At 53.3% G+C, this 27,925-nt stretch overlaps 1 protein-coding gene across 2 annotated transcripts; it reads left to right on the top strand.

The window, feature by feature from the left end:
• On the top strand, window positions 1-27,584 carry FLYWCH1 (FLYWCH-type zinc finger 1). Of its 2 annotated transcripts, none has more exons than XM_065924137.1 (10): window positions 1-190; window positions 3,025-3,137; window positions 13,741-14,172; window positions 14,427-14,885; window positions 15,802-16,245; window positions 16,390-16,653; window positions 19,387-19,650; window positions 20,468-20,740; window positions 22,395-22,467; window positions 25,270-27,584. In XM_065924137.1, the coding sequence occupies exons 3-10, from the start codon at window positions 13,839-13,841 to the stop codon at window positions 25,271-25,273; spliced, it is 2,115 nt and encodes a 704-aa protein (XP_065780209.1). In that variant the 5' UTR covers window positions 1-190; window positions 3,025-3,137; window positions 13,741-13,838; the 3' UTR covers window positions 25,274-27,584. The 2 variants fall into 2 exon arrangements, with proteins under 2 accessions (XP_065780209.1, XP_065780208.1); XM_065924136.1 differs by having other exon boundaries at window positions 25,266-27,583.
• The last annotated feature ends 341 nt before the right edge of the window (window positions 27,585-27,925 follow it).

Below are 27,925 nucleotides of genomic sequence, written 5' to 3' on the forward strand. Positions count from 1 at the left end.
CGACACGGGGCTCGCTCCCGAGAGGGCAGGTGGGGGCGGGGCGTGGACACCCGGGTTGCGGTGGCCGGAGGCGCCTGGGCCGCGAGGTCGACGCCTGTGGCTGCAGCGGCCCGAGGCCAGAGGACCCGCCGCGCGGCTCGGTCTCCGGAGAGGGAGGGCCCCGCTGTTGTCGCCGCCCGGCCGGTGCCCGGTGAGGACGGGCCCCAGCGGATCGGGGAGGGTCTCGGGTCCCACGGCGTGGTTGCGCCCAAGCTGGGCTCTCCCGGGGGTCCCCAGGGCTGCTGATGCTGGGGAGTGGGGTTTCCTCGAACTCTACGTCCCTCGATCAAGCCGCCTCCTTGTCCTTCACCTGCGATTCGCATCCTCCTTTCTCCTCCTCCCCCGCAACCCACCCGACCCCCCGGGACTGAGCCCCGACACCCCAAGACAGGGAGCCCCACATGGGCTTGCCTTTCCTTGATCGTGTCCGCCCCACCCAGCACTGCCTCCGCCCTGGCATCCACCCCAGCCCCATCCCGACTTTGCAGCTCCGGAGGTCCAGTGACCTTGCACTTTTTGCTATTGTTACACCTGCTTCCACTGCTGAACATATATATTGCCTGTTGGTGCCTTCAAACTTTTTAGACTCAACCTACAGTGAGAAATATATCTGACATGCCTGTAGATGCCTATTACTGAGAGAGAAGTTTAAAGGGAGAGTCTTACCTCAACCTCACATGACGCAGCCAGATCTACTCTACCTGGGTTCAAATTCTATCCTATCTTGTTCTAGTATATTCTCCTTTCCATTTTAAAAAAAAGACTATTGCTAACCCATTAAACTGATTTCAGGACCTAATGAGTTTGACCAGTTTGAAGCCCTTGGTTTAACCACCACAGGAGTCCAAAAGAGCCTGACAGGACTGAGCACACACACACACACACACACACACACACACACACACACACACGCACACACGCACACACACACACACACACACTTTCGCTTCCATTACCCCTTGCGTTTGGAGGATGCTGAACTCCAGTAACAGATAATCAATCACGTGTAAACTTCAGTTCCAAAGAAAGGGTATATTTTTTTATCATTCTGACTTTAATGCTTTTCCAGGCCAAAACCATTTCTAAGACTTAGTTCAGTTCAGGCAATTTTACCTTGTTCCTCTACCAAAAGCTCCTAGAAGGACTTGGGGAAGCTGGAGGCTAGATTGTGGAGTGTTTATAACGGAGATGGACTCCACTGTCGTTGGAGAAGGAAATGATTCGAGCTGAGCTTTAGGAAGTCAGTACTTCGTAGGGAGAATCCAGATGCTGGGCAGAAAGGCAGTTGAGGAGATGGTGGGGGGACTTCCCTGGTGGCCGAATGGCTAAGACTCTGCTCCCAGTGCAGGGGGCCTGGGTTCAATCTCTGGTCAGGGAACTAGATCCTGCAGGCCACAACTAAGTTCCCAGAACCAGTCCCTTGGGTCCCTGCAGCCAAATTAAAAAAAAAAAAAAGGGGGGGAGGCAGAATTTCCCTGGTAATCCAGAGGCTAAGACTCTGTGCTTCCAATGCAGGAGGCCCAGGTTTGATCCCTGGTCAGGGAACTAGGTGGTGAAAGAATCTGCCTGCCGATGCAGGAGTCTCAGGCTCCATTCCTGGGTCAGGATGATCCCCTGCAGAAGGAAATGGCAACCCACTCCAGTATTCTTGCCGGGGAAATCCCATGGGCAGAAGAGCGTGGTGGGCTACAGTCCGTGGGGTCACGAAAGAGTCGCGCATGACTGAGCACGCATACCCACGAAACTAGAGCCCCCACACCTCAACTGAGAGTCCACAGACGGCAAGGAGAAGATCACCAGTGCTGGGATGATGACCAGAGAGCTCGCACACTGCAACCAAGACCTGGCCCCGCCAGACACACGCAGAAATATTTTTTTAAAAAGGGAGGTGGTGGGAGAGGAAGCCCCGAGGTGATGTGGGGTGGGAGGGCGTGGAAGGTGGTGTGACCCGGTGTCCAGAGACGTGAGGACGAGTTAGGCCTAATACGGGAAGCGTGAAAACTGCCATGATTGTAATCTACAGGGGTTAAGAGATTTGGGGCTGGGCGTCCCATTAGCTGGAATCTCCCTTTCTGTGCCCTCTGCCTCTAAATTGCTTTGGAGCAGTGATCCTCAGGGGACATTCAGCAAACCTGGGTTGTCAGGATTTGAGGGATGCGACTGGCATCTCCCAGGTGGCGTTGATGGTAAAGAACCTGCCTACCAATGCAGGAGACTCAAGAGAATTTGGATTCAATCCCTGTGTCGGGAAGATCCCCTGGAGGAGGAAATTGCAAACCACTCCAGTATTCTCGCTTGCAAATTCCATGGACGGAGGAGCCTGGTGGGCTACAGTCCATGGGGTCACAAAGAGTTGGGCACGACTGAGCACGCAGTGGCATCTTGCAGGCAGAGGCCAGGGATGCTGTCGAACATCCTTCATTCCACAGGACAGCCCCCACGACAAAGAATTATCTGGTGCAAAAGGTCAGCGATGCTGAGGTTGAGAAGCCCTGCTTCGGAACAGAATCCTTAATCTTTGGGGGGATTACTGCCACCTTTGCCTCTCCCAGCACTAATGCCCGTGTGCACACTTGGAGACTACATACAGATCATAGGAGGGCCCATGAGCCAATCAGTGGGCACGTCCTAGTGGGGGGTGGGCAGCTTTTAGAATCATCCAGGACCTTTTTCAAACGTCAGGACCTTTGCACCTCCCCTTTCTACCCTTTGGATCCCCTCCTGGGCCTGGACAATGTACTTCCTGTTCTTATGTGATGTTTGTTGTTCATTCAATCGTGTCGGACTCTTTGTGACCCCCAAAGAGTGCAGCATGCCAGGCATCCTGTCCTTCACCATCTCCATTGCTTAAATTCATGTCCATTGAGTCAGTGGTGTCATCCAACTGTCTCATCCTCTGTCGCCCTCTTCTCTTATGTGATGACTCATAGTTTATGGAAGAATTTCACATACGGTATCTCATTTGCCACTTTCCCTTTTTCCCAGGTGAAATCAGTCCAGAAAAGTGATGGGATTTGCCCCTGGTCTCCCACCCAGCAAGCCAGCGCTGATGATGGGTGTTGGTGAACCGTGAAGGTGGTTCTCACTTGTCTGTGAAGGTAATTCTCTTGCTCCTCCATCAGCAGCTGAGTGGGGATCTTAGGGCTTGGACCCACTGGTGTTTGAAAACAGTTTGCATGTAATATTACGTGTCTCTTGGGTGTTGGGTTTATCAGAGCAGACAAGGTGAGTATTGCACTCAGATTTGCTCTGTACCTCGAATTGGGAGGGGAGGAAAAGAGCATCAGAGAGCGATTAACCGTAAACTGTGAGGTTCTCGCACTTTCCATTCACATCTGCCTGGCTTAAAAATACTCCAGTCACTCTTTACTGAGTGAAAATAAAATATTATAAAACAAACACATTAAGGCCCAAGTATTTACCTCCAAACAGTGATCATCCAAAAAAAAAAAAAAAAAATTGAAATCCACCTAGAACAAATATACAAATATAATGCAAATAGAAGTTTCATAAAATAATGCTTACTTTTATTACATGCAATGCAGGTTAGTTATTTCCTATGTGATTTTTAAAATTGCTGATTGGGGACTTCTCTGGTGGTCCAGTGGCTAAGATCTGCACTTCCAGTGCAGGGGGCCCAGGTTCGATCTCTGGTCAGGGAACTAGACCCCACGTGCTGCAGCTAAAGATCCTGCATGCCACAATGAAGATTGAAGATCCCGAGTGCCACAACTAAAACCTGGCACAGCCAAACAAAATAGTAAAATAAATAAAACAAGTAAATAAAATTGCAGACTGGAGCCCACAGATTATAATACCAATGACCAGGGAGATTTGCTTAAGACCAAAACAGAGGAAATAAAACTCTTTCATGCAGATATAAAATGAACGCGTGTTCAAGCTTTTGCTTAACCCATTAATCCAGGAACTAGTAAGATCTTATAACCAGTTTGCAAGGGAATCCAAAGAAGATTCTAGAAGACTGTAGGTCAGGAGTATTGACATGAATGCGTACATGGAGGCCAATCTGGCGAAATTGCTTACTTATCTGTATTAATTTACATGGTGAGAAAGCAAGAACAGGTCTACAGGCTAGAACTATTTTGCCTTGTTCTGTTACCTGTGCAGAGTTATAAAAGCTACTCAAAGGCAACAAGAGGCTAGAACGGTATAACCGGAAAGGCTGTGCTCCCGACAAAGCCCAATTTTCCACTGATGCACAAATTTCCCCCAAAGCCTCATAATTTCAATGAAAGATATTTTTTGCATGAAATGAGGGTGGTCCTGTCTGATGGGGTGGGAGGTCTGATCATTTACACAGGCATGGCACACTTGCTAATTCACCTCACAGGCCTTCTTGAGTTTGCTTTGCTGGAAGTTTCTGTAAGGAACCTCAGTTTGGACTTTTAAAAGTCTGGTATATGTTATCACAAGGTACTGAAGCCATGCCCAACAAGCTTTCTCCCCCAGATTTCTTCTGTAGTACTTAAAAATTTGGGCAAATTCCACTCTTCTTGAGGTCCCCAAAATACCTTAAGGTGTCTGAGACCTGTTAGATTGTTATTAAAGGATCATTTTAACAAGATGCAATCATGACTTTCCCATCAATGTAAAAATAAACAAACATTAACATCTGTTTAACATGCTAATGAAGGAACATCTATTTTGTGATAGATGAAATAACATATGAGAAACACTTCATGTGATGCCCTGCACAAAGGGAATGTCAAATCCTTCTCTGGGTGGCCACGGATCTTCCGGCCACCGAACCTCAAGCACATCTAGTCCAGTGTTTCTCAAAGCCAAGTCCGTGATCCACCAGGACCAGAGCCTCAAGGGGTACTTGTTAAAAATCCAGATTCTTGAATTTGACTCTAGACTCACCCTCACAATTTTGGATGGGAAATATAGGCATCTGAATTTTTTTTTTAAGCAGCAAAAGGTTTATTGCAGGACCAAGCAAGGAGAATGGGTGGCTAATGGTCAGAAACCGCCCCCAACCTCTCGAAGACTTTCAGGGAAAGTTTCTATAGGCAAAATTTGGGGTGGAGGCTGCAGGGTGCGTGACCTTCTTCTAATTGGCTGGTGGGGAGGTAACCAGGCAGAGCTCCAGGAATCTCCAACCCCAAGCATCTGCATTTTTATCAAGTGTTCCGATAAAAAGTAAATTTAAAAATAAAAGTATGAAACTCCCAAGTAATTCTTACGGAGACCAGAATTACATACACAGATAATTGAAATAAAAGCTTTGTGAAAACTGAACTTAACCTCATTATATGGGTGCACCTTTTCTGTGCTGTTTTTTAAACACTGCTCTTAAGCAGGATTCCTCAGCCTCGACTATGCTGCTGTTTTAGACCAGATCCTTCCTCCTGGGGATGGTGGGGGCTCCCCGAGATCTGAGCCGCATCCTCGGCCCCCACCCACGGAGGCCAGTTGCCTGTCCTGCACCCTACTTGTGACAGCTAGAAGTGTCTCCTGACCTTGCCACGTGTCACCTGGGGGGCAGACCACCCTGACTGAGAACCACTGGCCTTAACCCTACTCCGTAGTGGATACCTGTCAATACCTATGGGTTAGAATCCTCAACTTGTAAAGAACCATTTTTAACTTATTTTAGGAATATAAGCCCTGAAAACTGACACAGGAGGTTCGCATGCTGGCTGTCCTTTAGTGGCCCAGCTCCCCGGTCACAGGAACCTAATAGTGAGCCTTAGTTTCCTCCTCTGTGAGTGAAAGAAAGTGAAAGTGAAAGTCACTCAGTCATGTCTGGCTCTTTGTGACCCTCATGGACTGTAGCCCACCAGGCTCCTCTGTACATGGGATTCTCCAGGCAAGAATCCTGGAGTGATTCCTTCTCCAGGGATCACTCCCAACCCAGGGACTGAACCCAGATCTCCCGCATTACAGGCGAATTCTTTACCGTCTGAGCCACCAGTGAATAAAAGAACAGCAGGCCTAAAGGCTGAGAGTATTTGGGAGATAAAATGAAATAACCTGTGCAGAGCCCTCACCTAGCCCCAGGCACCTCAATGGCATTTGGCGACTATGAGGCATTGTAACCACAGTCCTTTGGATTCCTGAAGCACGTGTGGTCGGAACCCAACTGGGAAAACAAAGTACTGTAAGATTTCACTGGGAGTTGCATCGCTCTCCCTGCTGGTGAAAGCCGAGAAGCTAAACCGGAAATGGCTTAGCAGCGGTGTAGTAGCCGGGGCTGGGGGTGGGGGCGCTGAGCAGACAGCGCTGGGGCAGCCACGCCAAGCAGGTCGCTTTGCTTCGGGGACACCCTCCTTGCTCCCCGCGCCACCCTCCAGTCTCCCACGGTGGCTCCTGGTGGCCAGATTAGCTGGAAGCCACAGTGTGTTAGATGCTCAGTCGTGTCTGACTCTCTGTGACACCATGGACTGTAGCCCACCAAGCTCCTCTGTCCTTGGAATTCTCCAGGCAGAAATACTGGAGTGGGTTGCCATTCCCTTCTCCAAGCCTCAGTATTAAGCCATAAAATAGCTGGTATGTAGGGCCAGTCAGTGCAGCTCTGAAGGCCTGGCTCTCACTACCCTGTGGTCCTGGGCCACTCGTGTCAGGCCCGAGCCTCAGTTTCCCCAGGAGCAGAGGGGGCAATGGTGCAGAGAGATCAGTGGTCCCCGAACTTGAGGCACCCATGACGTCATAGGATGTTTGTTCTTGGCTCAGGTCCCAGCTCGAGGACCAGCCTCATGGCTCTGGGTCAGAGTATCACCTTGGTGTCCCCTCCTCTCCTCCACCCCACTCTCCCTGCTTCCACCCAAAAGACCTATGGCTCACTTATTTCTCTGTCAACTTCCACTGTGTCTAAAACCTGGGTTTTCAAAATCCTTTTGAGTTAATATTAGATACTTTTAAAAAAAGTTGCAAAGAAAAAAAAAGAATTCCCCTGTGCTCATCACCCAGTCTCCGTGAATGTCAACATCTTACCAAACATGCAGTGATCAGGTCCGGGAAATCGGTTCCTGTTAAATTTCCTGTTAAATTCCTGTTCCATTAACCTGAACTATTGACCTTATGTACATTTCACCAGCTTGTCCCCTAATGTCCTTTGTTCTCGAATCCCATGTTGCATCTTGTCCTTGTCTCCCTAGTCTCCTCCAGTGACAGGTCCTCAGTCTTTCCTTCACCTTGACACTGTGACGTGTCCTGGTCAGTCGTTTAGAATGTCCCTCCAAGTGACTTGTCTAGGGTCGCTCATTCGGGGCAGGAACATCCCCAGAGATGATGCTGTGTCCTCCTGGGTGCGTCTCGTCACGGAGGTCATGGTGCTGACATGTCTTATTACTGGTGAAGCTGGCCTTGAGCACTTAAGGCTGTGTCTGTGAGATTTCTCCACTGTCAAGTCATTATCTCTCCCTTTGTGGTTAATACATGTCTTGGGGGAAGTCTTTGAGGCTCTGTAAGACCCACAGCGGAGACCACAGGATTCTTGATTTTCACTTGTTTCTCTGCCCCGTGATCTATATTCCTCTTTATTTTCTTTTATGACACATCTTGGAGAGGAATGGAATCCCTGCTTTTCCTGAGAGATATGGAATTAAAGAAAACAATTACCAAGCAAGAAGGTGCAGCTTATCTTTAAAGTGTGTAATATTTCCCCATGGTAAAGAGCTCATGCACATTGTAAACAATGTTGAGAAAACAGAAGAAATTTAATGGAAAAAAATAAATCGCTTTTATTACTAGTTTTAACGTTGTGAGGTATTTCCTCCCAGTGATAGAAGGGTTTTATTTTTTTAAGTCACAAATACATAAATTAGTCAATAAATAACAAATGTAGCAAGACTTGAGATGAGCCAGAAGAAAGGAAGTGTATTGAGGTCTAGAGGCAGTGTCACTGTCCAAGGAATATTTTGGTTTTTCAAAAAAGAGCAAACAGCTTAGAAATTGTAATCTTTGCTGAATTTTTCATTGGATTTTGCTTTCTGCCTAATATATTTTGTAAATACAAACTTTTTTTTGGAAGTCTTCCTGAATTATTAATCCAACGTGGAAAAACTCCCAAATTCTAGTTCCATAAACACTGTGTGTATGCCAAGTCCCTTCAGTCATGTCTGACCCTGTTCAACGCCATGGACTGTAGGGTTCATGTAACGCCAGGCTCCTCTGTCCATGGGATTCTCCAGACAAGAATACTGGAGTGGGTTGCTATGCCCTTCTCCAGGGGTTCTTCTCCACCCAGGAATTTAACCCCTATCTCTTAATGTCTGTCTCCTGCATTGGCAAGTGGGTTCTTTATCACTGGCGCCCCCTATAGTACATCTAATTCTACCAAGGATGCTGTACTTTCGAGGAGTAACATCACCCTCTTGTGGCTTTATTATGGTATTGCGCTGAGGACTTAGATTTGTGTTCATGTTCGGGGCCTGGTTACACAACATAATACTTTGGTCCTTTAAGAGGGATCCATCTGGTCTGCCGGTGGGGGCCTCCCAGTCTATAAAGAGGAATAAAATAGCAAACATGTTGAACACATGTTTGTGCAACAGAAAGTTAAATGTATATTAAAGACACTAATACAAGAATTGAAACAAGTGCATTTGAGTGGCAGAATCAAGGATAATTTATCAGTGTTACATTCTCAACATTTAAAAGTGTTTTCAAAAAAAATAAATAAAAGTGTTTTCAATAAAGTTTTTAACAATATGATATTAACAACTTACAAATCCATGCCCCCTTGCCCCGCTGCAACTTTTGTGAGGAAACCAAGCCGAAGAGTGAGAAGCCTGTTTATGGTGAAGACTGTTTTTTATCCAAGTGACCCTGGGGACTCGAGTCATACCTACAATGATTTGTTTTTTTTGGCTGCACTGCTTGGCTTTAGACTCTTAGTTCCCAGACCAGGGACTGACCCTAGGCCCACGGCTGTGAAAGCACTGAGTCCTAGTCTAGGGAACTCTTTATGAGGATTTTTTTAAAACAACTTTATTGAGATGTGATTCACATAGCATACAATTCCCCCATCTAAAGTGTAGAATTCAGTGTTTTTAGTGTATTCACAGTCAACTTTATAACATTTTCATTCCCCCAAGAAGAAACCCCATTTTCCTTTGCATCACTCCTGAATCTCCCCCTCCTTCCTGTCCAACCCCATCAACCACAAATCTAATTTCCATCCCTAGTGGACATCTCACGTAAATGGATTCATACCACACGCTGCCTTTAGTGTCTGGGATCTTTTGCTGAGCATACCGTCTTCAAGGTTCATCCACATGGTAACATGTATCAGAACTTCATTTCTTTTGTTTTATTGTCTAGTTGCTCAGTCGTGTCTGACTCTTCTGAGACCTCGTGGACTCTAGCCCATGAGGCTCCCCTGCCCCTGGGATTTTCCAGGCAAAGTGGGCTGCCATTTCCTTCTCCAGGGGATCTTCCTGATCCAGGGGTCAAACCTGTGTCTCCTACTTGGCAGGTGGATTTTTTTTTTTTTTTTTAACCACTGAGCCATCAGGGAAGCCCTCATTCGTTTTTAAGGCTGAATAAATTCTATTGCATGGATAGACCACATACAGGCCAGACCAGGTGTTTGGGAGAGAAGCATGGATTTTGGATTAACACAGCAGGTGCCAATTCTGTGCTCAGGCCAAAGAGGAAGATGGTGGTCTGAAGAGTCGGGGGGCAGGTGCTAGATGGCCTAGCGGAGAAGGAAGGGGTGTGGACTGTTCCAAAAAGTCTAACTGTTGAGGGAAGGAGGGGTTTTGTGAGCTTTTGTTTTAGGATTTAGGAGATGTAAGAAGCTTAGGCATCTTTGACTCAAAGGACATGAGTTTGAGCAAACTCCGGGAGATGATGAAGGACAGAGAAGCCTGGAGTGCTGCAGTCCACGGGGTCGCAGAGTCGGACACGACTGAGCGACAGAACAGCAACAATGAGAAGCTTAGGCCTGAGAACCCTAAATGCAGAGACCCAGAGGAGGCAGAGAGGTTTGGGGGCCAGGGAAAGCAGATCGTTCAGATGAAGAAAGGGCCCCGGTGTGGGGGTACCAAGGGAACTGGATTGGACACTTCGTTCTCCAAATCAGGAAAAAATTTGTATGCTCTCTTTATCCAGACAGCGATGAGTCATTAGAGCTTAAGAAGGATTCATCCTCAATGGATGAACTGTGAAAGAGAAAGTGTAAGATTCGGAATCATGGAGGAATAACTTTCATCAGAAATGTGCATTGTGTAGAGAACCTCATTCATCAGTATGATAAATGGAGCATTACTGTGTATAGTTTGCTATAGTTGTGGGGTTTTTAAAAAAATAATTTTATTTGTATGTGTGGTAAAATAAACATAACAAAAATTTACTACTTTAACCACTTTTAAGTGACAGTTCATTGGCGTTAATACATTCACATTGTTGTTCAATCATCACCACCATCCATCTCCAGAAATTTTTCATTTTCCCAAACTGAAATGGTCCCCATGAGTGCATGTGCAGTCGTATCTGACTGTGACATAGCCCACCAGGCTCCTCTGTCCATGGGATTCTCTAGGCAACAATGCTGGAGTGGGTTGTTGAACCCACATCTCCTCTCCTGTGTCTCCTGCACTGCAGGTGGGTTCTTTATCGGGGATGCCCAAAATGGTCCCCATTGAACACTAACTTCCCATTCCTCCTCCCTGCCAGCCCCTGTCAACTACCATTGGACTTTCTGTCTCTATGAATTTGACTACTCTAGCTACATCATGTATGGAATCATAGAGCATTTTTCCTTTTGTGTTTGGCTTATTTCATGTTACAGATTCTTAAAATGCACAATTCTCATTTGATATCCTTTATACTTAATATTTTGTTCCTCTCTGAGTTACCAGCCTTGCAAGTGTGAGCATCTGAGGGATTTAAAATTTGTGTTGGATGACCCTTAGAGTTCAAGAGTTCAAAAGCCCTTTGATGTTGGATATTCCACATCCACTAGTATTATTCCATCTATCAATCAAAAAAGTCAAAACTGACTATGTTCAGTTGCTTGCCAAGAATATCAGTTATTGCTCCATAACAAATGAGCCCTGATCTTACTGGCTTAAAATAACCGTAGTCTATTATTGATCAGGATTCCATGGGGTGCATGGGCCACTTTCCTCTGACTCTTGTGGTTACACACAGCTGGAGGGTCGCTGAATTTGACAGTGGAGATGGCCCCCTTCCAGGCCAGGCAGTGCCTCCATCCCGCGTGTGGCCCCTCATAGAGCTTCCTTCCCTGGCTGTCTCAGAGGCTGACCCCCCACAGCAAGCTTCTGCCATGCTGTATTGGCTACAGCAAGTGACCAGTCTGGGCTGGAGACCAGGTTCAAGACCACACTGCAGAGAGACCTGCATACTTTATGGGAGGATTTGCGGTCATTAAACAATCTACACTTCAAGGCCCTTCAGTGGTTGAGAATGGGAACCCTCAGTCAAATCTAAATTACAGCCCCTTGCAAGGACCCAAGCCTTTCCACAGCCTGTGGTCCGCCACAGTTCGAGGTCTTTTGTTGCACTGGAATTTGTTCCATATCCTTTGAGGTACATCCTTTGTGAGTGCTTAGTCGCTCAGTCCTGTCCCACTGTTTGCGACCCCATGGCCTGCAGCCCTCCAGGCTCCTTTTGTCCATGGGGATTCTCCAGGCAAGAATACTGGAGTGGTATATTTTAAGCTTTGTAAACAGAAGCTTCAATTGAGAGAATTACACTGACTAGGGGTGCCCATGACTCTGGATGCAGTTCCACCGGAATGTGGGGGCTCTCTATCGGAAGGCTTCGGCCTCTGATTGCCTGAGACTGAAGTCGGGGTCCTTGCTGCCTCCACTGTGGACCGAGCGCAGGGTCCCGTAGGAATGTGCGTGCTGGGTGGGCAGTGACCACAACGTTTTGGCGGCCTGAGCTGTCTGAACGGCTTGTGGAAGGGAGGGCCGGCTCCCTGAGGCCTTTCGCAGAGGCCTTTCGCAGTGTCCTGGGAAGGACGCGGGGTCGATACCGCGTTCCTGAGCCGCTCAACCCCGAGTCCTCAAGCCCCGGAGGCGGGCTCCCGGCGGACGGACGTGCCCCGGGGCCAATCAGCGTGCGGGGGCGGGGCGGCCAGGGGGCGGGGCTCCTCATGGGGGTTCTTTCCCGCCAGAGCGGCCGCGCGCGCCGAGGCGCCGCCGCCGTCACGCCTCGGCCATCACACGTGACCCCGGGTCCCCAGGGCCGCCGCGCCGGCCTGAGGGGCGGGGTGGGAAGGGCCGCACAGGGGCAGCAGGGGTGGGAGGATGACGCTAGAGGAAGGACCTGGCCGGGGAATCCGTCAGGCGTCCCCTTACCTGTACCCTGGGTTTCCTTGAATACCCGCCCGTCGGGACGGGGCTTTGCTGCTGCCCTCAGTGGCCTTTACTCTGCCTCTACGGGGACCCAGGAGCGCCGCGCGTGGTCTGATAGACCTTGGGGAGCTGCATGTGGGCCCCAGACCAGGACACGCCAGGCGGCAGGAATGGGGGACCCGGGTATCGGGACCGCAGAACACAGAATGGGGCTGACAGCTCACAGATGTGGAAGCCAAAACTTACCCGGAGGCTGAGGTCCGATTCTGGGCTGTTATGAGAGGTGGGGAAGACCCGACATGCTTCCCACCCAAGAGGAAAAAACGGCCACCGATGCCCCAGGGCCTGGGTCTCCCTGCCAGCCCGGCCACTGTCAGCCATCCTTTCTGCTTCTTCAGACCAGCAGCCAGGGAGCCCTCAGTGACCACTGGCTCCTCTGGACACCTCCACAGCCCTGACCCCACTCAGCTGGGGCAGTGCCAGCACCAGCTCAGACAGAAGTCGCTGCCCTCTTGGGGCCCTGGCATCCCTTAGCCCTGGGTGGCCCGGGCCTCTGGCCTGGGAAGGGGACTGGATCTATTTGTGAATCCAGAGTCCCGCCTCCCAGGTCCTGGCTCCCTTCTGGGGTCTGCAGAGTGCCCTGGGGGCCCAGCCCCGGCTCCTGGTGACACAGACACTGTCGGGGTGAAGGGCAGCAGGCCTTCTGGGAGGGTCAGTGACCTGAGCTCACACCCCCCAGTGCTTTTCCCCAACGCCCGTTGCTCAGGAAGACCGGCTCCTGTTACCCTGGCCCAGGTCGCCCAGGTGCAGTGCGGGGCGGGCCCTGGACTAGCTCGACCAGACCCCCTGCTCTGCTGCATGGCCGTGTGCTCCGTGTTCTCATCTGTAACCGGGGTCGATGGGAATGATCAGCTTCCATAATGTGGGGTGAAGGTTAAACAGGAAACACCGTGGAAGCACTCCACCCCGAGCTCAGCACCTGTGGGCCTGGACTCCTAGTAACTCATGGTTGTCAGCACCTTGGTCACCCCAGCGGTCCCTGGAGAGCCCTGTTTCTGGCACATTTTACAGATGGGGAGTGACGTTTGGTGGGGGGAGGTGATGGTCCCAAGGTTGCCAAGACAGCAGACATGCTGGCCCAGGTTCTCCAGCTGTATTCAGGTCCTTCCCCAAGGTGGGGGCGGGCGTGGGGGGCACAGGGCAGCCCCTCCTGCCCTGACCTCCAGCCCAGATTCCTCCTGAACCCTGGCCCAAGGGCTCCTCCACTGATGGGACTTCTTTTTCCCATGTGAGATCTTAGTTCCCCAACGAGGGATCGAACCTATGTCTCCTGCATTAGAAGCACAGAGTCTTATCCACTGGACTGCCAGGGACATCCCTGCTGATGGGATTTTGCCTCCTCCCTTAGGACAGAGCCCCTGGACTGCCAGGTTCCTTGCAGGAAGGTGGAGGACAAATCCTACTGAGACCTGAGCGTGGCCTGGGGGCCCGGCCGCCCGTCCCAGAATGCCCCTGCCCGAGCCCAGTGAGCAGGAGGGCGAGAGTGTGAAGGCCGGCCAGGAACCCTCCCCTGAGCCCCCTGAGCCGGGCACAGATGTCGTCCTCGAAGCCCCCACGAAGCCCATGGAGTTCTCTGAACTGGTCCTCCTGGCGGCCTCCACTGAGAGTGGGGATGGAGTGGACCCCCAGTCCGAAGAAGTGCACTGTGTCCTCACCCTGGAGATGGCTGACCCTGACACCCTGGCTGGGACTCCCCAGATCCTGCCAGTAGAGGAACAGCGTGGGGTGGTCCAGCCAAGGCCCCACACCCAGGCCCTGAAACCCAGCAAACCAAACATTGGTGAGTTCCAGGCCAGCTGCCCCCAACTGGCCACCTTTGTGGCCCTGCGTGCTCAAACTTGGGCTTTGCCAGCAGGGTGACCTTGGCCATCCCTTCCCTGCTCTGAGCAGGGCCTCCCTGACCTTGTCCCAGGCTGGTGTGTTGATGGCAGGAAAGCATTCCTGGGCGCCCCCATCCCTGTGTTCCTATCCATGCCCCTGGCCACAAGCCTTGCTCCGTGTCAGCTGACCTGCCACCCACCTTGTCTTCTGCAGTTACCCAGCCCCTGGAGTTCCTGAGGACCCCGTTTGGGGGCCGCCTGCTGGTGCTGGAGTCCTTCCTGTACAAGCAGGAGAAGGCCGTGGGCGACAAGGTGTACTGGAAGTGCCGCGAGCGCGCTGAGCTGGGCTGTCGGGCCCGGGCCATCACCCGCGGCCCGCGCGCCACCATCATGCGGGGCCACTGCCACCCGCCCGACGAGGAGGGCCTGGAGGCCCGGCGCCAGAGGCAGAAGCTGCCCGGCCTGGCCCTGCCCGAAGGCTTGGCGGGTTCCCAGGGCCCCGGCAGCCGGGTGGAGGAGCCCCTAGAGGGGGCGGGCCCGTGGCTGTGCCCTGTGGAGCCAGAGCCGACCCCAGGCCCGCTGCTCAGCAACCCGGCCCTCGAGGAGGACGAGGGGCTCCGAGCCCTGGCGCTGCTGAGATTACCCCCGAAGAAACGCTCGACGCTGGGGAGCAGTGAGTGCCCCCCACCCTGGCCTTACTCTTGAGCAGGCGGGAACCACGCCCCTTTCCTCTGCCCAAAGACACAACTGGGTCCTCTGTGGCTTCTTAACACGCTCAAAGTCAAAAAATGATTTTAAAAATATAAAGGCGTCCCAGTAATCATTAAGCCCATGGGAATAGAAGCAGTGCTCGTGGACTGGGCGGCCCAGGTCCTCCTGAGCTTCCTGAGGCACAAACCCGAGGTTTGTGGGCCCCACGGAGTGCTGGCAACCTATGAAGTTTGGGGAGGTGGGCCTGGTGGGAGACGTGAGCTTCATGGCCCAGGTTCAAGGACTGGCCCCACCCTACATGGCTGGGCAGCCTTGATGAAGTTCTGCAGGTTCACAAGATAGGTGATGGTCTCGCTGTAAGGGGACTGGGTGCTGATGGGTGGGAAATGCCAGCCTTAGTCCAGCGTGTGTTGTCTCTGAGTCACTGCTAGATGGAGTCTTTGCAGAGGTTTTCATTCTTCGTCTGTTTGTTGACTTTCATTTTGTTTTTGCAGAGGTTTTATTAGCAGTCACTGGGAGGTGGGCTTGGTCCCTGAGGCTGTGGGCCTCCTAACCTGGAAAGGATTAAAGAGTTCAGGGATTTAAGGGGCTGGGGGCAGGGCGTATGTCTCCCACGGTGAGTCTTCTGGTCCCATTTTATTTTATGGAGTATGCCTGTGTTATTAAAAAACTAGATCCACTTTTCAAACAAACCCTAAGCAGAAGTATGGCATGTCAGAGCCGGCTCAGCCCTCCCCACCCCACCCTGAGACCACCCTCCACTGGCCACCAGGAGAGGGGCACGGCCTCCTGGCTCTCTGGGCAGGTGGTACCCGGGGACGCACCTGGAGCCCCCGCAGCAGGCACCCACCCAGCCCCCTCTCCGCTTCCTCCTCCAGGAGGGCCCCCGCCTCTGGAGTTCCTGAGGACCTGCTATGGGGGCAGCTTCCTGGTGCACCAGTCCTTCTTGTACAAGCGGGAGAAGGCCGTGGGGGACAAGGTGTACTGGACGTGCCGGGACCACACGCAACACGGCTGCCGCAGCCGGGCTATCACCCAGGGCCATCGGGTGACTGTCATGCGGGGCCACTGCCACGCGCCCGATGTGGAAGGCCTGAAGGCCCGGCGGCAGCAGGAGCGGGCCATGGCAGCGCTGCGGACCCAGCCGGGTGGCCCTGGGGGTCCAGAGGACAAGCCGCTCCAAGGCGTGGACAGCCTGCTCTACCGCAGAGGGCCCGGGCCCCTGACTCTAACCAGGCCCCGGCCCAGGAAGCGCCCGACAGCCAACGACGAGGACCTCCCAGCTGAGCCCCAAGGCGAGGAGGACAAGGACGAGGACCCGGGTGAGTTCACACCCGCTGGGTCAGACCTCCCTCCAGTCTTGCTCCCCAAGGTCCCAGGAGGCAGGAGGGGGGCGACACCAGGCCTGACCTGGCCCCTGGGCCCCCCCCCAGCTCCTGTCCCACCACGCTCCCTTCTCTCCCCAGGAGGCCCCGAGTTCCTGAGGACCCCTCTGGGGGGCAGCTTCCTGGTGTACGAGTCCTTCCTCTACCGGCGGGAGAAGGCAGCCGGGGACAAGGTGTACTGGACGTGCCGGGACCAGGCCCGCATGGGCTGCCGCAGCCGCGCCATCACCCAGGGCCGGCGGGTGACAGTGATGCGAGGCCACTGCCACCCGCCCGACCTGGGGGGCCTGGAGGCGCTGCGGCAGCGGGAGAAACACCCCGGCACAGCCCAGCGAGGAAGCCCAGGTTGGTCAGATGGACAGGGTCGGGAGTTGGGAGCAGACTCGGTGGACAGGCAGGAAACACAGACTGCCCGCCGTGCCCTCTTGAGCTCCAGCAAGCATCCTCCCGTCCTTACTGGAAACTTCTGAAAGGTTGCAGCTCCCTCCTGGCTCCTCCCCTCCCCCGCCACCCCCACCTCAACTCATCCCCTTCCTCTCCCTCCTGCCCAGACCAGCCCGGAACCTCTGCACACCTGATCAGCCCAGGCTCCCTTTGCTCCTTCTCTTCTTTTCCTTTCTTGTTTCGCATGTATAGGATTTATGGCAGTGGTAGTGGCTTAGTCACCAAGTCGTGTCCAACTCTTGCGACCCCATGGACTGTAGCCCGCCAGGCTGCTCTGTCCGTGGGATTCTCCAGACAAGAATACTGGAGTGGATTGACATTTCCTTCTCCAGGGAATCTTTCTGACCCGGGAATCGAACCTGGGTCTCCTGCATTGTAGGCAGATTCTTTACCAGCTGAGCTACAAGGGAAGACTGCAATAGGATTTATACAGGAAGCTGATGGCACAGGGTGGTTTCTCATTTTTCCAGAGTTGGGGGGTGGCTGACACCGTGCCCAGTAACAAGTATTGAGGGCTGAAGGTGACACGGTCCTGTGATTGCTTCACTCCCCCCAGCACCTGCCATCGTCCCTCTGGGCTGGGCAGTTAGGGTCCCAGGCCCTCCTCCCGCCTTAACAGCCCCACGGGGCCTATGTCTGATCCTTATGAGGCCGCAGTAACTCACGTGTTCCTGTCTCGCCAAGAGCAGCCTTGGCCGGGCCCTCTCTGCTCGCTGGCGCTCTCCGCTCAGGTCTGTCCATGCCTCTACCTGCCTCTCCTCCGGAGTTCCCAGCCCCAGACTTTTCTGAATCGCCTTTAGAGCCTGGCTGGCCCTAAAATTCTCTCAAACTCGAGACCTCTGATTTCTTCTTTTTTCTTCCCGACTCTCTTTTTATCCCATTTCCTTGTAACTTCTGTGTACCTGGGGATGGTCTCACCCCTTGCCATTCTCACCCCCAACTCCCATCCTGAGTAACCGCTCAGCTCCTTTGTTCTTTCCCTCTTCTCTGAAGCCTGCCTCCTTCCACTGTGTCAGCTGGTCTTTTATCTCCTCGTTGCCTGTTGACCTCTGACCAAAGACAGGGGGGCCCAGCAGATCCCCCCCGCGCTGCCCCCTCCTGTCAACGCAGCTGCTGTACTTTTTTTCTATGAACCACCCCGGTCAAGTGGGACCAGGCTATTTGTGGCTCCTTCTCAGTGGCTGTCTGGTCTCTGTGCTCGGGACTGATCCTATGCACGTGGAGGGGTCTTTGCTTGAAGGTGTAAGGTCGTGTCTCCGCCCCTGGAGTGCGTTGCTGGGCTGGGGGGCACTCTGGCCTTTTCAGGCCAGAAACTCATGTCCTTCACTCATGGAAATTTCCTCATGTTCCATGACGTTCGAGTTCCCATTTTTCACACACTTCCTTGATTTTGCTTTCCAGTCCTTCAAATTACTAACTTTCACTCTCGTATTTGAGCTCCTTTTTGACCCATCATCCCAGAGCAGAAAGCCCACCCCACCCTCACCCAGCCCCTGGCAGCGGCCTTGTTTTCTCTAAGTGCCTTTTCTCTGTGGGTTTCTTTGGTCCCTGCCTTTTAGGGTAAAGCTTGTCTCTCTTTCTCTCTCTTTTTTGTTTTGTCAGCAGGTGAAATTTTCCAAGCAGGTACATGCCGTTCACTTCCATTTTCTGTCAATCACACAGTTGTATAAAACAGCACAAATTGAAGGGGAATGATTTTTGGGGGGGAGGGGGACATGCTACACAGCTTACAGGATCTTAATTCCCTAACCAGGAATTGAACCCCTGCCCCCAGCAGTGAAAGTGAGGAGTCCTAAGCACTGGACCTCCAGGGAATTCCTGGGAATGATTGTTGTATACACTTTAAATTGCTTTGCATGGCCTCATATGAGATACTTGGTGTAAGAATCTTGACTTTTCGATTGTGGAAGACGTGAGAATCTTTGATCACGTGTCCAGTGGTGCTTGGCTGTCCGCCAGGTTGAAGGTGAGACCCACGCGCTCTGTATGTGGGCGCCAGCCTGGTGACGCGAGAGACCCCAGAGCTCAGCGCCCGGCCTGGCTGCCGGCTCTGGGGACTCAGGCGGGGAAACAGGGTGGGCTGCAGACTTCCTCCTCCTCTCCCCACGCCCCACACTCTTCCTCCAGATGGGCACCTGTCTCATTGCCCTTCAGGCAGACAGCGCTTGCCAGTCTGCTGTTTGGGGCCTGGCCTGGGCTCAGCCGCTGGACTCTGCCTGTTCTGAGAGTGTCCCCCGCAGGCTGGGCGAGCCCTTGCTTTGCCAGATCTGTGACCAGGTGCCCCCTCTGCCCAGCCTCTAACCTGCGTCAGCATCTCTGCCCTCTCCTCCCCTCCTTGAATCTCCGGTTCGTGCCCTGTGCCTTTTTCACTTGTTCTGTTTTCATCAAGTGCAGGGAGAGCAGAAACATGCCCCCGTCCCATACCTCCCCTCTGGCCACGCACCGCCCCCGCCGACGGCTGCCACCCCCGCCCCTGACAGACCCCCCAACCCCCCTCCCCTGCATGGTCCCGGTGTCAGGATGGCGGGAAGGGAGTTCTCGAATCAGAACCTCCTGGGTCCCCCTCTCAACACCTCGGAACAGCAGCCCACCCTCCCTGCCTCCCTCCCCTGACCCTGTCCCATCTCTCCCCAGGAGGCCCCGAGTTCCTGAGGACCCCTCTGGGGGGCAGCTTCCTGGTGTACGAGTCCTTCCTCTACCGGCGGGAGAAGGCAGCTGGGGAAAAGGTGTACTGGACGTGCCGGGACCAGGCCCGCATGGGCTGCCGCAGCCGCGCCATCACCCAGGGCCCACGGGTCATGGTGATGCGCAGACACTGCCACCCGCCCGACCTGGGGGGCCTGGAGGCGCTGCGGCAGCGGGAGCAGCTCCCCAGCCCAGCCCAGAGGGAAGGCTCAGGTGCGGGCGATGGGCATGGGGGCGGGCGGGGGCTGGGCCTGGTCTCCCTGGGGGCCCAGCAGTCCCTGGGGACAGTCCAGGGCTCGGACTGCAGGGTGCCTGGTGGGACTCTCATCCTGTGGCCCAGGTGGGGCGGGTCTGTCCCCCTGGGTGGTGAGCTCCCGGGGGGGGGGGGGTCCCACACTCCCGTGGTGGTCCTGGTGGGGCTGCGGTCTCAGGGGGAGACCCCCTCGGATGGCTGGAGAAGGCGGCGGGGTAGGGGCGATACCAGGAGCCACGGGAAGTGCTCCTGGACCTGGGGGACCCTCTGTCTGCCCTTCTCTCCCCACCCCCACCTTCTGGCCCCCCCCACCCCGACATGTTATGAGCTTTCAGTTCAGATTCTTAAAACGTCTCCTGAAGGAGAATCTGACTAGTCGCCAGCTGGCCAATGGGTGGGTGGCCCCGGAGTGGGGAGCCCCCTGGTGCACGATCCAGACCAACCTCAGGCCTTCCAGAGTGTTCCAGTCCAGCCCCTGGCCTGGGGCGCCTGCCAGCCAGTGTGGAGGTCAATTTGGGTCAGCAGGGGCCTGCGAGAAAACTCAGGGTTTGGGCGGCCGCGGGGCCAGCCTCCCTGGTAGCCCCAAGGCCTTCAGACAGACAGACAGATGGCCCGCACCCCAAGGTGACAGGGCTGAGGCAGCCTGAGCTTCAGTCCCCAGGGCCCTGCGGCGCCAGCTGGGGTGGGCGCGGGGTCCCCGCTTTTCTGGCTGGAGCTCTGCGCCCTGCTTCCGGGACCCCGCCCAGGTGCCCCACTCGCACGGCTTGTTCCTTCCAGAAACCCCCCAGCCCCTGGAGTTCCTGAGGACTTCCCTCGGAGGCCGGTTCCTGGTGTACGAGTCCTTCCTCTACAGGAAGGAGAAGGCGGCCGGGGAGAAGGTGTACTGGATGTGCCGGGACCAGGCCCGTAAGGGCTGCCGCAGCCGCGCCATCACCCAGGGCCCACAGGTGACCATCATGCGCAGCCACTGCCACCCGCCCGACCTGGCGGGCCTGGAGGCGCTGCGGCAGCGGGAGCGGCTCCCCAGTCTGGCCCAGCAGGAGGACCCAGGTACAGACAGGGCCATGGACGAGGCTCTCTGCCAGGCTGAGGTTCAGACACCCCAGGAGGCCGACACCTGGGGAGCTTTGTTCCCTGGGCTTCTAGAGGAGACTCTCTAGAGTCTCCTACCCTACCTCCCACTGGCTCCTTCTCCTGGATCGAGAGACACCCCTAAGTCTGTCTCATCCTTTTTTGGGGGGTGCTATGAGGCCTGTGGGATCTTCATTCCCCAAACAGGGAACTAACCCACACCCCCTGCACTGGAAGCACAGTCTTAACCTCTGGACCACCAGTTGTTGAGTCGCTCAGTCGTGTCTGACTCTTTGCAACCCCATGGACGGCAGCACACCAGGCTTCCCTGTCCTTCACCAACTCCCAGAGTTTACTCAAACTCATGTCCATTGAGTCAGTGATGCCATCCAACCATCTCATCTTCTGTCGACCCCTTCTCCTCCTGCCTTCCATCTTTCCCAGCATCAGGGTCTTTTCCAGTGAGTCAGATCCTTGCCTCAGGTGGCCAAAGTATTGGAGCTTCAGGTTCAGCATCAGTCCTTCCAGGGTTGGACCATCCAGAAAGTTCCTAAATCTGTCCCATTATTAAAAACAACTTCGCTGGGAATTCCCTGGCAGTCCAGTCATTAGGATTCCATGTTCTCACTGCCTGGGTTCAATCCCTGGTTGGGAAACAAAGATCCCTCAAGTCACACAAGTGCAGCCAAACCAAACAAGCAAACACTCCCATTCTAACTGCCATTTTCTTTCCTCTCTTTTACACTAAGAGGTCTTCATTTTTTATGAATAGTAATATCTTTTGAAAATCTGTTTAAAAAATATAGACTGCTCTAGAAGAATATACTACTGAGTATGCACACACAAGCATGAGCACGTGCACACACACATAGTTTTGCAAATGATTAACCATGGTGAACTGAACTTGGTTTCGCTTCAAATAAACAGAATATAAAACCAGTCTTTAGAAAGTGGTATGTGTCTCATATTAATTCATGGAAATAGGAAGGGCCACATCTTACACAGGAATGAATTCAAGTTGCATAAAACAGCCAAAGGAAACTTGATTTCTGCTTTAAATTTTTTTTTCCATGAGAAAGCCAGTTTGACTTAACCAAGGAGGAGGCGCTGTGACTCGCCTTTGGCAGGATGAAGGGTGCGGCCTCTTTGAGATCTAGTTGCCTTCCAATCTTTTTGGTGACAAGGTGAAGCCTGACTCGCAATCTCCAATAGCTTATTTTACCTGACATAGGTAGTTTGGGGCTTCTTTGGTGGCTCACTTGGTAAAGAACTTGCCTGCCAGTGCAGGAGACGCAAGAAGAGTTCAATCTCTGGGTCGGGAAGATACCCTGGAGAAGAAAATGGCAACCCACTCCAGTATTCTTGCCTGGAGAATTCCATAGACAGAGAAGCCTGGTGGGCTACAGTCCATGGGATCACACAGAGTTGGACAGGACTGAAGCGACTTAGCACACATGCATGCAGTTGGTTTGGGGCATCAGAAAACCAGAATTCCCAATGACTCCCCCCCATCAGTCATTCCGCCTGGTTTTCTTCTGCATTGAGGTCATTGTTCCAAGGGGTGTGCCTTTGCCTCTGGCAACTTCAACAAGAGAAGAAGTAGTAATCCATGTTTTCAATGTTTTTCTCTCAGAAAAGGTAAAACTTCTGCCTGAAGTTCAACTGTGCTTCGAGACATGTGCTCCTGAATGCCAGCAGAGCTATGGGTAACTATATTGGTTATCTAATGCTGCATCACAAATTACCCCAAAGCCTCAAGACTGAGAACAGCAAATACTTACTGCCTTTCACAGTGTCTGTGGGTTGAGATTTCGGGAGGGGCTAGATGGGATTGAAGGGAAGGTGTCCGTGTGGGTCTCCAAGCTTTCAGCCATCTGAAAGCTTGAGGAGGGGGGCCGGAGTGGGTGTTTCCAAATGACCTGTTCGCTCACAAGGCTGTGGGCTGGAGGCTTATACCATGTAGACCTTTCCTTAGGGCTGCTCGAGTATCCTCAAACAGGATAGCTATTTTCCCCCAAAATAAGCGATCTGAAGAAGGGAGTATATTAAAAAGCCGAGATATCACTTTGCTGACAAGGTCTATCTAGTCAAAGCTATGGTTTTTCCAGTAGTCATGTACGGATGTAAGAGTTAGACCATAAAGAAGGCTGAGTGCCAAAGAACTGATGCTTTTGAACTGTGGTGCTGGGGAAGATTCTTGAGAGTCCCTTGGACTGCAGGGAGATCAAACCAGTCAATCCTAAAGGAACTCAACCCTGAGTACTCATTGGAAGGACTGATGCTGAAGCTGAAACTCCAATACTTTGGTCGCCTGATGCGAAGAGCTGACTTATTGGAAGAGATCCTGATGCTGGGAAAGGCTGAAGGCAGGAGAAGGGGGCGACAGAGGATGAGAGGGTTGGATGACACCATTGATTCAATGGACTTGAGTTTGAGCAAGCTCCGGGAGTTGATGATGCACAGGGAGGCCTGGTGTGCTGCAGTCCATGGGGTCACAAAGAGTCGGACACGACTGAGCAACTGAACAGCAACAAGTGAGGGAGCAGAGCAATGAGGAGGCCGCCACCTATAGCAGAATTCACATTCTTCTCAAGCACACATTCCCCGGGATGGACCATTATGTAGGCCATCAGACAAGACCCTTCAAATTTAAAAGGACTGAAATCATACAGAGTATGTTGTCTGACCACAGTGGAGTGACATTAGAAGTCAACCACAAAAATTTGGGAAACTCACAAATACGTGCAAGTTAAACAGCATATTTGTAAATATACCCAGTGACTCAAAGAAAATTACAAGGGAAATCAGAAAATACTTCGAGAGACTTCCCTGGTGGTCTTAGTGGTTAAGGCTTCATGTTCCAATGCAGGGGACCTGGTTTGACCCCTGGTCAGGGAACTAGATCCCAACTCATCCTGGAAGGCTGGCGGTAGCCTGGCACCAAAACCAAAGACATCACAAGAAAAGACTAGAGAACAATATCTCTTAGGAATACAGATACAAAAATTCTCAGCAAAATACCACAAACTGAATCCAGCAACGTAAAAAGGATCCTACACCATGACCAAATGGGAATTATGCCAGGAATCCAAAATTGCTTCCCCGTTTGTAAGTCAATATCATACAGAAGAGACTTAACACAACAGACCGGCAACTCCTGTCCTTAAAATAGCCTGTTTGTAAGGCTGACCCTGAGCTTCCAGGGTCCAGTTCAGGATGCTTCCAGGGCTTGACTGATACTGTCCCTAAATGACGACAGTTGCTCACTCTTACCTGTTTGTACAAAGAATTTGATTTTTGCTGAACACTTGCTTTTTTTCATGGGCTTCCCTGGTGGCTCGGACAATAAAGAATCCGCCTGTAATGCAGGAGACCTGGGTTCAATCCCTGGGTCGGGAAGATCCCCTGGAGGAAGGCATGGCAACCCTCCAGTATTCTTGCCTGGAGAATCCCATTGACAGAGGAGCCTGGCAGGCTATTGTTGTAGCCCACCAGGCTCCTCTGTCCATGGGCTTGCAAAGAGTCAGACACGACTGAGCAATTAAGCACTGCTTCTTTCCTGAGATTCTGGAATATCAGTGACTATAGGTACCCTCTGCTTAAAACAAGATATAATTTATTCATACAATGAAATGTTGCTGCTGCTACTAAGTCACTTCAGTCGTGTCTGACTCTGTGCGACCCCACAGACGGCAGCCCACCAGGCTCCCCCGTCCCTGGGATTCCCCAGGCAAGAACACTGGAGTGGGTTGCCATTTTCTTCTCCAATGCATGAAAGTGAAAAGTGAAAGTGAAGTCGCTCAGTCGTGTCCGACTCTTAGCAACCCCAGGGACTGCAGCCTACCAGGCTCCTCCGTCCATGGGATTCTCCAGGCAAGAGTACCGGAGTGGGGTGCCATTGCCTTCTCCAACAATGAAATGTTATTTGGCCATAAAAAGGAATGAATTGCTGACACACACTACAACACAGATGAATTTCAAAAACATGAGAAGTGAAAGAGGCCAGACACACAAAAGACCACACCTTGTGTGATTCCATTTCTATGAGATGTCCAGAATGGGCAAATCTATGGAGATAGAAAGTAGATTAAAGTTTGCCTAGGGTGAGGAATGTTGGGGGTGTAGTTAAAGGGCATGGGGTTTCTCTTTTGTTGTTGTTTTCTTGGCCATGCCTCTTGGCTAGCGATATCTTAGTTTCCCCAACCAGGGATTGAACCCTGGGCCATGTCAGGGGAAGCACCAAGTCCTATCCACTGGACCGCCAGGGAGTTTCCAATTCCATGTTTTCAAGGCACCAATGTGATGTATATGTATAAAAATGACCTAGTTGATGGTGACCTCTAGAGGGAACGAATTATAGGAATCCTTAACTGTCCTTTTTTTTTTTTTTTTTGCATTTTATTTATGCTAGGTCATTTTTTACTTTATTATCCTTAACTTTCTTTATTATCTCCTTCCGCCATGTTTAGATTTGCATGACGCATGTATGTTTCTGTGTCCTCAGAAAGGTAGAAAGTACACAACTCAACAGCGAGTCCCAGTGAGGCCAGCCTCCGGCCTGACAGCAAAGAAATCAACCCAACCTAACGTGTTGCCAGTGTCAAGGATGCTCCAGGTCCTCGCAGGACCCTGGCACTTCCCACCTGGTTAGATTTTGCTCGACAAAGCCTCTCTTGCATTCTCCAAAGCATCCACGGGCTTCACATTTCCTCCAGAGGCCTCCCAGGAAGAACGCTTGATGGTGTCTCCCTGCTGGCAGAGATGAGTCCTGGGAGCTGGTGGCCTGCAGCAGTGCATGATGTGGGGTGACGTGACGGGTGGGGGAGCCCCCGTGAGGGCCTCGAAAAGCTCAGAGAAAGGAAGCACTATTCACAAAGACACCTCCCCCCACCCCAGCCTGCTGAACCGCAAATGCCCAGCCATCCTGAGAGCCCACAGCTTTGCCAAGGACTTCCCTGTCGGGTGTGGTCCCACTTGGGCTCCATAGGGTGGAAAGTCATCGTGGTGGCCACGTCAAGATGAAGGCGGGCGAGTTTGGGGAAGTTCCTGTCTCTTCAGGCTGAGCTGCCCCACGTGGTGCTTGCCGGGCAGGAGCCAGGCGGGCCTCCACGCTCCTTGGGCACCTACTGTCAGGGTGTGGCCACCCTGTAGCAGGGCAGGCAGAACCAGGGGCTTTTACACCATCTGTTGGAGTTTCCTTTGCTCTTTTCCAACTTAAATCAAGCCCAGTGTCGACGATGCCCAGGGCAGGTGGTGTTGCACCGTGGGAGCCTGCACTGGGCAGACTGCCCTGGGTCACCCAGGTTCGCCTGATGCCAGAGGAGAGACAGACCCAGATGATGGGGGCAGGGGCATCCCCTTCTCCTGTCTTTTGGCACAGCCGGGAGCAACAGGCCAATGTCCGCCACCAACCCAAGGCTGCAGCTTGCTAAGGGGGCCACGTCCCCGCCAGCGGCTCCTTGCCCCCACCCTGTGATTGCCGGGGGCTCCCCCTCTCCCACCTAGCTGGCCGTGCAGCCTGCCGTCTGGCTGCGGGGCAGTGACAGCTCGGACGCCCCCCGCTGTCCCTCTGCCTCCACCCTTCCCGCAATAAACCCGATTTTATACCTCGTCGTGTAGAGCTGCTGTGTGTCCACATGCCCGCTGCAGCAGCAGATGGCCACCATCCACGAATCCTTGTGCCTCGTGGTTGGAAGTGATGGAGCTTGGTTGGGCAGGGGGAGGCCTCCACACCTGGGGCAGAGTGTGCTCACCTGGCCCAAGCGTCAGCTGGACCAGGCGCAGGTGGGAGTCTTTGGAAAGCTCATGGATGGGGTCTCCTGCTGGCTGTTCCCCCAGCCCTTGTCGAGCTGAAAGAAAGGCCTTGGACCTCTGCTGACTCATCCTATGTCCTCCCTGACTTGTTTTCACAAGCTGGGCCAAGTTGGAAGTGGAAAAGGCCCCCCCAAACTAGGGCCACCTGGACCCCCTCCCCCCAGACCCTGGCTGCCTTCCCAGGCAGGTAACTGACCCATTCCTTGACTGGACTGCCAGTTCCATGGGGCCCTTGCCCACCAGCCTGGCCAGCGGCCATGGAGATGGCCCAGCAACATGACCGGATGGCCCACCCCACCTCCCAGGCAGGAGGCCCCGTCGTGCTGCTGGCCTCACGCGGTGGACACTCGACACCGGGGCTACGTTTCGGGCAGCACTCTTGCCCCGAGACAGTGAGCTGCTCTCGGTCAAGGCCAAGGCCGAAGACACAGCCGTGGGGGGAGCAGATACACCCCAATCCAGACCCACAGACGAGCATGCCCATGGGAGGCAGCCGCACCTGAAGTTCAGTGGACAGGCACGTCTGTGCCACCATCAGCTGGCTCTCTGCTCAGTCTCTCACGAAGGGGAGCCTCACAGAGCCCCGAGGTGCCAGGCCAGAAGCACTGAGTCCTAGCAGCCAGCGTCACCCTGGTCCCACAGGGTCACCGGTTTCCCCGCCTCTGCATCGTGTCTGCCCCGCCCTCTGATGGGGCCCATCCACGTGTCCCCATCTCTGCACCTGCTGTGACCTCAGAGGGCAGGTGGCTGGTCCGTGTTGCTCAGACCGAGGACTCCCCGGTGGACGTGAATCTGGACGCTGTGGCTGCCTGGGGTGGCCCCGTAGCTACCCACCCTCGAGCCCCCTTCATGTGGCCACTTCCTCCCCAGTTCTAGAGCCAGAGAGACATCCCCCGCCCCGGCGCCGTCACAGAGGAAAGCGTGCAGGAAGCTGGCCCCTGGCGGACAGCAGCAGCGGGACGCAGCCCTGCCCTCCTTGCCCGCTTCCGCTTGGCTGCTCCTTCCTGCAATAAACTTGCTTCGGTATGTCTTCACCATGTGGAGCTGGTAGAGTATTACTGTGTTCCTTTGGACGATGGCACAACCTCTCAATTATGAAATTTTAAGTAAAAGTTCATAAGGAGAAGGGAAACTACCGACACGGAACCCAAAAGATGGGGCAGGGGCAGCGGCAGGCTCTAGGGACTCCCGCCCCGAGTCCTGCCCCTGGGGGTGAGGCGAGCATCGCTGAAACGCTTCTCCCAGCCCAGCCCGCCCACCAGCCCGGCCCAGCCTCCTGCCCCCATGTCCTTCATCGAGATGGCTCCAGCAGGGTGGCACCAAGACTCACTAAAGTCTGCGGGTGCATCT

Source organism: Muntiacus reevesi, chromosome 2, assembly GCF_963930625.1.
Source record: "Muntiacus reevesi chromosome 2, mMunRee1.1, whole genome shotgun sequence".
NCBI classification, from domain to species: domain Eukaryota; kingdom Metazoa; phylum Chordata; class Mammalia; order Artiodactyla; family Cervidae; genus Muntiacus; species Muntiacus reevesi.

Coding starts and splice junctions, on each gene's coding strand:
- FLYWCH1 (XM_065924136.1), top strand. CDS start 13,839: ATGCCCCTGCCCGAGCCCAGTGAGCAGGAGGGCGAGAGTGTGAAGGCC. Junction 14,173..14,426: donor ACCCAGCAAACCAAACATTG/GTGAGTTCCAGG, acceptor TGTCTTCTGCAG/TTACCCAGCCCCTGGAGTTC. Junction 14,886..15,801: donor ACGCTCGACGCTGGGGAGCA/GTGAGTGCCCCC, acceptor TTCCTCCTCCAG/GAGGGCCCCCGCCTCTGGAG.